This window comes from Chiloscyllium plagiosum, chromosome 12 (assembly GCF_004010195.1).
Source record: "Chiloscyllium plagiosum isolate BGI_BamShark_2017 chromosome 12, ASM401019v2, whole genome shotgun sequence".
Classification (NCBI taxonomy): Eukaryota; Metazoa; Chordata; class Chondrichthyes; order Orectolobiformes; family Hemiscylliidae; genus Chiloscyllium; species Chiloscyllium plagiosum.
Genome location: NC_057721.1, coordinates 9799382 through 9809161, shown reverse-complemented (window position 1 = coordinate 9809161; position 9780 = coordinate 9799382). Strand labels below are relative to the sequence as shown.

The following is a 9780-nucleotide window of genomic DNA, read 5'->3' as shown; positions in this document are numbered from 1 at the left end:
ACTAGTTTAAATCCTCCCGAGCAGCTCTAGCAAATTTCCCTATCAGTATATTAGTCCCCTTTCAATTTAGGTGCAATCCGTCCTTCTTGTACAGGTCACTTCTACCCCAAAAGAGATTCCAATGATCCAAAAATGTGAATCCTTCTCCCATACACCAGCTCCTCAGCCATGCATTCATCTGCTCTATCCTCCTATTCCTGCCCTCACTAGCTCGTAACACTGGGAGTAATCCAAATATTATTACTCTTGAGGACCTCCTTTTTAAATTCCTGCCTAACTCTCTGTAATCTCCCTTCAGAATCTCAACCTTTTCCCTTCCTATATCGTTGGTTCCAATGTGGACAATGACCTCCTGCTGGTCCCTCTCCCCTGTGAGAACATTCTGCACCCTCTCTGAGATATCCTTGATCCTGGCACCAGGATCACACCATTCTGATTTTTCTCTGTTGGCTACAGAAACGTTTGTCTGTTCCTCGGACTACAGAATCCCCTAACATAATTGATCTCTTGGAAGCCGACGTACCCCTCGTTGCATTAGAGCCAGGCTCAATACCAAAAACTTGGCTGTTCGTGTTCCGTTCCCCTGAGAATCCATCACCCCCTACATTTTCCAAAACAGCATATGTGTTTGAAATGTGTGTATCCACAAAAGACGCCTGACCTTGGTGCTGACCTCTCTTACCCTTCCTGGAGTTAACCCATCTATGTGACTGTATCTGAGACTTTCCCCCCTTCCTATAACTGCCATCCATCACATACTGTTGCTGTGATCCAATTTCAGATTCCCTCCCCAAAGTCCATATTGGACAGGACAGCCCTCATGCATATATGTGATATCCTGTCAAAGACCTTCTCCTGGTCCAGGCTGATGAGGCAGATGACCAACCCCATGTCCTGAACATTGGCGATCGTGTTCCTGAGAAGTGCGAGGCACTCAGAGATCGCCCTACCCCAGTTCACAATGCCCTGTTTGGAAAGCATCGCACTCCATCCACAAGGTGGGGAGACAGAGGACTGTTCCTGCAGATACAGAACCATCCAAGGTGGTCGCTTGCGGGACTCTTCTTTAAGAAAAGATACGTTAACAAGCACGATGGAAGCTTCGCTGAGTGGAGAATGTGAAGTAACAGAGGGTGGTACAGATATGGAATGAGCCGACAGAGGATGTGGTGGAGGCTAGTACAATTACAACATTTAAAAGGCCTCTGGATGGGTATATGAATAGGAAGGGTTTGGAGGGATATGGGCTAAATGCTGGCAAATGAGACTAGATTAGGTTACGATATCTAGTCAGCATGGATGAATAAGACCAAGCGCCTTCTTCAAAACACCCCATGTTTTGGTCTTGAATGCTCTCTCTGGCTGAGACTTGCACCACTCTCTGGTGCAAAACAACTGGTTCAAAATAAATGCACAAAAGCGATCCTACTGAGTGAATTTCTGAAGAAATATGGGACAGAATCAGATTGGGGCTTTTTCTGCAAGAAAGGTTCTCAGGATGTGGGCATCATTGACATTTATTGGCCATCCCTTGGTTGCCCTTAGGCAGCAGTGGTTAGGCCTTACTCTGAAGCTGCTGCAGTCCAAGTGACAAAAGAGCTCTCATTGCCCTGGGAGCCACAGGACTCCAGCCCACCGACGCTGAAGGAACAGCGATCTCTGTCAAAGGCACAGCCTTTATGGAATCGTTCGCTACTTACCACAGATCGGAAACACACCATCGCAATGTGAAACCAGAGTTGGGAAGGCTTTCAGAAGGGCTCCAACAAAGTGATAAAATATTGAGAGTCGCATTCAGGATCTGTTCCGCCTCACAGGAGCAGCAGCAGCAGCCGTTCAGCTGCTGGCCATGAATGATTAACAATCCAAAGGTGAGCCATGAATAAGTGCTCAATGGGAATGGAGAGAGGACATATAACCAGTAACCTTGGCACTGGGTCTGACTGGGAACCTGAATCCTGCTCCAGACAACGGCGTGCTTTCAGAATCACCGCTCTGCTGCAACAGCTAGCAAGGGCAGCCTGCATTGACGTAGCACCCTTCCGGATCGCACAACATCCCAAACCTACTCCGCAGCTGGCCAAGTGCAACTGAAACGGAGTCGCAGCTGTACTGTCGGAAACACAGCCGTCCATTTGCGCACAGCAAGCTCACACAGACAGCAGCGAGGTCACGGTCAGATAGCCCGTTTCCATGATTTTGATGAGGTGATAAATCCTGTCCTTCCAACCAGGAGGAACTCACCAGCTCTTCTCTGAAGGAGTATTATGGGATATTCCACATCCACCCACAGAGAGGTGACAAGCTCCGGTTGAAGGTTTCGTCTGAAGTTTGACTCCTCCAGCAGTGCAGCAATCCCCCAGTACTGCACGGGAATGCCATGTGCTAAATTCTCTGGAGCAGGGTTCGAGCATTGTACTGAGTGGAATCTCTACAGGCAGCCAATAGTGAGTGACTATAGTTACATCTCCTACTACAAACAGCAACCTTACGAGATGCGGTAAGGGCGGCAAGTGGCTCAGTGGTTAGTGCTGCTGCCTCACAGCGCCAGGGACTCGGGCATCTGTCAGTGTGGAGTTTGCACATTCTTTCTATGTCTGTGTGTGTTTCCTCCGACAATCCAAAGATGCACAGATTAGGTGAATTGGCCATGCTAAATTGCCCATAGTGGTCAGGGATGTGTAGGTTAGGGGTAAAAGTGGAGTAATGGGGGATGGGTCTGGGTGGGATACTCTTTGGAGGGTCGGTGTGGACTTGTTGGGCTGAATGGCCTGTTTCCACACTGTCGGGATTCTATGCTCAGCCCTTGCAATTTACGGCAGTGACTCCTATGACACTTTAAGCCCCGCACAGTGTTTCTCACACTGAGGATAATCCAAAGGGCTCCAAGTCATTTAAATTGCTTATTTTGAACTGCGCAGTTCCTGTAACTTGTCATGACAGGGTCAGCCTGTATCTAGAAAACCAACAAATGGAACTTCCTATGGTCTCACACATTCAAACAGTCGGGCAGCAAATACTGCTTTCACATTGTTTCTTATGAAGCAGAACAAGTTGGACAATGAAGTCTGGATTGTCACAAATTTAACTACACACCTATGTTTAACTACACAGCAGAGCAATTTACATCTGAATAAAAGCGACTGCCCCCAACAGTTAATTCAGGGTCAGATTTTCCTGGAAGTACCATTCTTAAAGAATGCATCAGCGGTTTGCTATTGAGTATTCACTTGTGCACAATGGAATGTCCAAGATTGATAGCTCCTGCGGAAGATATACAAGTAACAGCATCGCACTAAGGTGCACTGTTGATGTTTATGGAAGACGTAAAGCTACTGCACTTACACACTAACCTCCAAATTCACCAGGAATTTGACAAAATACACATTCTAGCATGGTCATTGGACACCAACACATTAAAAGTTAACAAATGCAAAACCTGCACCAAGGGGATGGCTCAGTGGTTAGCATGGCTGCCTCACAGCGGCAGGGATGTGGGTTCGATTCCACACTCAGACGACTGTCTACGTGGAGTGTGCACATTCTCCCCGCACTGTGCACGGTGGCACAGTGGTTAGCTTTGCTGCCTCATAGTGCCAGAGACCCGGGTCCAATTCCCGCCTCAGGCGACTGTGTGGAGTTTGCACATTCTCCCCGTATCTGCGTGGGTTTCCTCCGGGTGCTCCGGTTTCCTCCCACAGTCCAAAGATGTGCAGGTCAGGTGAATTGACCATGCTAAATTGCCCGTAGTGTTAGGTAAGAGGTAAATGTAGGGGTATGGGTGGGTTACGCTTCGGCGGGGCGGTGTGGACTTGTTGGGCCGTAGGGCCTGTTTCCACTCTGTAAGTAATCTAATCTAATCTAATCTGCAGAGGTTTCCTCCTGCTCTGTTTTCCTCCCACAGTCCAAAGATGTGCAAGTTAGGTGAATTGGCCATGCTACATTGCCACGTAATGTCCAGAGGATGTGCAGGCTGGGGAAACGCAGGGTGATAGGGAAGGGGTTGGTGGGTGCTCTTCAGAACATCAGTATGGACTCGATGGGTCGAATGGCCGGCTCCCACACTGTAGGGATTCTAGCATTCTATGAACTAAATTTTACAAGTGTGAGATCTCAATTCCTCATATTTTAATTACTGTTGGGGATTTTTTTTAAAAAAGTAGATAGTATTAGTTTCTTTTTTAGAATCTTTTACCTCTATCTTATTCTGATCATCATTTTGATTCTCTCTCTCTCCCTTCTCTCTTTATTTTGGTATCAGTGCCTGCTTTGACATTGAATTAACTATTTTAACCTGGTTTTGACTCTTCACAGTCTAGTAAGAACTCTTCTACGCTTTGTTCACGTACAGACAACCGATCCCAGATCCCCTGGAATTTCTAAACACTTGCAACTTCCAGGAGGAGGGAAAAAAAAACACAGATACAGCCCACGAGGCAAAGGGAAGTACTCGGCACTATTTGTTTACTACTGGTTTGCCAGGATTGGAGGGTTTGATTTATAGGGAGAGGCTGAATAGGCTGGGGCATTGGAGCATTGGAGGCTGAGGGGTGACCTTATAGTGGGTTATAAAATCACGAGGGGCATGGATAGGAGAAATAGACAAGGTCTTTTACTTGGTTTGGTTGGGGGGGGGGGTCCAGACCTAGACGGCATAGGTTTAAGGTGAGAGGTGAAAGACTTAAAAGGGACTTAAGGGAGTTTTTCACACAGAGGGTGATGCGTGTACAGAGGAACCTCGATTATTCGAATATCAATTATCTGAATTTCAGATTATCCGAAGAAGATCTCAAAGTCCCGACTGGTTGTGTCTTTTGTTAACAGCGATTAAAAGTGAAAGCAGCTTACTGAAATGCTGCCGAGAACAGTCCTGGACATCGATGGGAGCCCAGGCACCATCTCCAAATGGCTGACCTCCTGCCCTCTCTGTCTCTCCCCACACTTTCCTTGGAGTCCTACACAGGGGTGTACCCTAAACCTCCCCACCCCTCCCCACTTCCCCAGATAATCTCTCCAAAATTGCCCTGTACAGAGCAGAGATGGAAATTGTCAAAAACTTACAGTAAAAAGGTGCGTGTGTTTGTGTACGTGTGTGTTTGTATGTGTGTGCGTATGTAATTTTGAGGCTTCACCAATGCTGCCGGTCCCTTACACACAAGTGTGTGTCTGCTCAGAAACAAACCATGAGACAGAGAGAGGGAGCAAGGCGGGCAGAGAGAGGGAAAAGGAAACTTCAGAAAACTCCAAGCATCGAATCAATTAATCAAATAATCAATTATCCAAACAAAATACTGCCAGCCCAGCTCATTCGGATAATCGAGGTTCCTCTGTATATGGAATGAGCTGCCAGAGGAAGTGGTGGAAGCCAGTACAATTACAGCAATTAAAAGGCATCTGGATGGGTATATGAACAGGAAGGGTTTAGAGGGATATGGGCTGGGTGCTGGTGTTGGCAAATGGGACTAGATTAATTGAGGATATCTGGTCAGCATGAATGAGTTGGACTGAAGGGTCTTTTCCTGTGCTGTACATCTCTGCGACTCTAACAAGATATGGGCCACTGAGTACAGATTGTTAATTTTACAGCAAGTTAATGGAATCTTGCAGCACAGAGGAAATATATTCACCCCATCGTGCTCTGAAAGTGCTCACTAAATAGCCTGACCCACCCCGTTCTCTCCCTGTAGCCCTGCACACTTGCCTTCTCAGTGCTACTATAGAACCTGCTCCCACCAACCTGACAGACAGTGCGCTATAACAGTTCACTCCTCCTTATCCCTTTCTGTTTTCTTCTATCCAAGAACCCACACCTTCAGGTCATTGACCCTTGAGCTGTCCTTGTTTACTCAAACCGTTCATGGTGCCGAAAGCCTCCCTCGAACCTCCCTCTGGAACCTTCTCTGCTGTCAGGAGAACACCCCCAGCCCGACCACAGCTGCGCCGTGTCATCATGAGTCATGGCTTTCCACCATGTCGGCATGTCACAGGGAGGAAATCGGCTGACAGGAGACGGACGTTCAGGAAACAGGGAAATGATACTTGGTCTATTTTGGGATGCAAAGTGCCACTCACGATTGTGAAAGGAACATCAAACGCTGGGCTCAAACTCGAGAACCAAGTTTGTGTTTATGAACCTGACCTTTCTCTCTCTCTCTCTCTCTCTTCCCGGATGCTGCCTGGCCTACTGTGTACATTTGCAGGAGCTCATGCCTTGAAGCGTTGGAAAGGGTCCAGAGGAGATTTACTAGGATGCTGCCTGGTATGGAGGGAAGGTGTGATGAGGAAAGGCTGAGCAACTTGAGAAAGGAGGTGGTTAAGAGGTAACTTAATAGAGGCATACAAGATGATCAGAGGATTAGATAGGTGGACAGTGAGAGCCTTTTTCCTCAGATGGTGATGGCTACAATGAGGAGACATAGATACAGGACAGATGTCAGAGGTAGCTTCTTTATTTAGAGCAGTCGAAGCGTGGAACGCACCACCTGCAATAGTAGTAGACTCGCCAACTTTAAGGGCATTTAAATGTCAATGGATAAATAGGTGGACGGGAATGGAATGGAATAGTGTAGGTGTAGATGAGCTTCAGCTTCGTTCCACAGGGCAACATCGAGGGCTGAAGGGCCCGTACTACATTGTAATGTTCTAAGTGGATCAGCCACCTCTGGAACATGGTCACAAAGCTCTGTTGCCAAGGTAACAGTCAAGGTTACAGCCATGCGATTTTGCTTAGTGCCTCACCTTCTCACCACTAGCTTCAGAGTCCGGTGAGAGCCTTTCACAAGGCAGATCGCCTCCTGTCTGTAGCCGGTGAGGATCACATCGTTGATGCCGACCATCTCGTCCCCAACTTGGAGTTTGCCTACGGCAGCTGCCTTACTCCCTTCCTCGATCTGCAAAGAAACACAGACAAATTGAATGAGCACAGACATTTCCACACACTCTCCACTCTGGTGAGTTGCCGTGACCTGCCCGAGAGGATGGTGAAAGTGGAGCCAATTCTCATTGCCCTGCGTGAAATTATTATCCTTCATCAACAGGGAATCACTGGATTACCAAGAGGAAGACCGAAGTAAAATTGCAGACGCTGAAGACCCGAGACAAAATCTGAAAGTGCTGGAGAAACCCTGCAGGTCTGGCGGGGTCTGTGGACAGAAAGTAATATCAACATAGCGAGCCCAGTGACCCTTGGTCAGAACGAGGTACTCTCGGTTTGGTAACATGACAATATAATAACTGACCGAATGTGAAATCTAGGAAACCCAGCAAAACTCTAGTCAGTGAGAATCCAGGAACAAACTTTCCACTAGTTGGAGTTATACCCAGCACATTAGAAGGTGGCTGTGGTTGTTGGATATCAATCTTCTCCGCTCCAGGACATCTCTGCAGGAGTTCCTCAGGATAGCGCCCCAGCCCCAACCAGCTGCTTCAGCTGCTTCATCAATGACCTTCCGAGGGTCAGAAGTGGGGATGCTTGCTGACTACACAATGTTCAACACTTACAACTCTGCAGACATTTCAGATAGCCTATCCATTTGCAGACTTGGATGATATTCAGACTTGGGGTGACAATTGAAAAATACTCCCAGCACAAAAGTGCCAGGCAATGACCATCGCCTACAGACAGAATCCAGTGATCTCCCCTTGACACTCAATGACATTACCATTGCTACTACCAACATATAGGAGGTCCCGCTCTAAGGATGACACAATTGTTACAGTGAGGGAGGAAGCCATTGTGCCTTCCTTAGTCTAAACTTCCTGCTTTCTCCCCCCAATATCCCAGCACACCACTTCCGTCCAAGTAATTATCCGAAGCCCTCTTGAATGCCTCAATTGAACCTGCCCATACCACATTCATAGGCAGTGTATTCCATACCCTAACTACTTGCTGTGGGAATTGTTCTTTTTCCTCATCACTCCTGCTTTATTTGAACTTCATCCACGTGCTCTCATTATTTTTTTCTTAGGAGCAAGAACAGCTTCTTCCTGTTGATTCTAACCGGCCCAGTCGTGACTGTGAAACCCTCTATCAAATCTCCTCTTCGCCTTCTTGCCTCCAAGAAAAACAGTCCCAATCTCTTTAACCTACCACCCAACTGAAGTTCCTCATTGCTAGAACCATTCTTGTAAATCGCTTCTGGACCCTCTCCAGCGCATTTACATCTTCCCTATAACATGGCACCCACAAATGTACCCAGTACTCCAGCTGAGGTCTAACCAGTTCAACATCACCTCCTTGCTCTTGAAGTCTATGCCCCATGAATAAAGCTGAGAACACTGCATGCCTTATTAACTTCTCTCTCCACCTCTCCTACCACTTTCAATGATCCGTACACACACACACACAGGCCCCCTCTGCTCATGCACACTTTTTTAGAATTACACCCCCAATTTAAAAATCACACACACCAGGCTGTAGTCCAACAGGTTTAATTGGAAGCACACTAGCTTTCGGACTCTCCGAAAGCTAGTGTGCTTCCAATTAAACCTGTTGGACTATAACCTGGGGGTTGTGTGATTTTTAACTTTGTCCACCCCCAATCCAACACCGGCATCTCCAAATTATAACCCCCAATGTATATTGTCTTTTAATGTTCTTCCCAAAGTGCCGCATTTCTCTGCATTAAACCTCATCTGCCACCTAGCCACCCACTCCATCAACTTGTCAATGTCCTTTTGGATTCTATGTTGTCCTCCTCACGGTCTCCCTAAAGTTGGTCATCATCAACCCTCTACTTTCCAAAAATACCATCCAGTCACCAACTTCCGTTTCCTCTTCAAAGTTCTTGAAAGCTTTGTCACTTCCCAAATCTTTTCCCAGCTTCACCGAACTGAATCCCTCCAATCAGACTTGGACCCATGCCACGGTTCTGAAGCAGCTCTAACTAACTATCTATCTATTACTGTTCCCTACTACTTCCTGTCTACGTGCAACATCACCCTCAGACAAGGCTTTGGTTTTCACATGTACACTAACAGCACCCACCTCTACCTCACTCTCTCTTGGTTGCCTCAAGGTCGCTACACAGTCAGAAGGATTCTCTGAATATGCACTAGTGGATGAGCAGAAATCCCTCCGTGTCAATATTGGGAAGCCTGAAGGGACTGCTTTCAATCCCTGTTCCCTAGCTACCACAGCTCCTATTGGAAGAACAGCATTTTATCTGCCACCTGGGCACCCTACAGCCCAGAGGACTCAACATTGAGTTCTCCAATTTCAAATAACCTCCCTCCCCATCCCTGACTCCCTTCCCAGCCACTCTCTCTCCATGCCAATGCTCCCTGCTACCAACCAGATTCAACCCTCCCATTGACCAACCTGGTCGTACCCTCTACCTGTCTTCACCTATTCCCCCCTTCGCCACCCTGCCCTCCTCACTCCCCTTTGTATGCAGCTCCCCCACACCCACCCCAAGTCCTGAGGAAGGGTTACACCTGAAACTTGACTTCTGCACCTCCTGGTACTGCCTGGCTTGCTGTGTTCTTCCAGCCTCCTGCCTGCCAACTTCACCCCTTTCCCAGGTAACTGTCTGAGTGAGTCAGTTCACAACCTTCTTAGAGTCATAGAGATGTACAGCATGGAAACAGACCCTTCGGTCCAACCCGTCCATGCTGACCAGATATCCCAACCCAATCTAGTCCCACCTGCCAGCGCCCGGCCCATATCCCTCCAAACCCTTCCTATTCATATGCCCATCCAAATGCCTCTTAAATATTGCAATTGTACCAGCCTCCACCACTTCCTCTGGCAGCTCATTCCATACACGTACCACCCTCTGC

At 47.5% G+C, this 9780-nt stretch overlaps 1 protein-coding gene across 3 annotated transcripts in view; it reads right to left on the bottom strand.

Annotated features, from left to right (window-relative positions):
* LOC122554971 (protein Shroom2-like) overlaps positions 1-9780 on the bottom strand; it is a 222583-nt gene that overhangs the window by 104256 nt on the left and 108547 nt on the right. For all 3 annotated transcript variants that reach the window (XM_043700445.1, XM_043700441.1, XM_043700442.1), the window contains exon 2: positions 6739-6890. In XM_043700445.1, coding sequence (XP_043556380.1) covers positions 6739-6890 — 152 coding nt within the window. The remainder of the gene's footprint in view (positions 1-6738; positions 6891-9780) is intronic.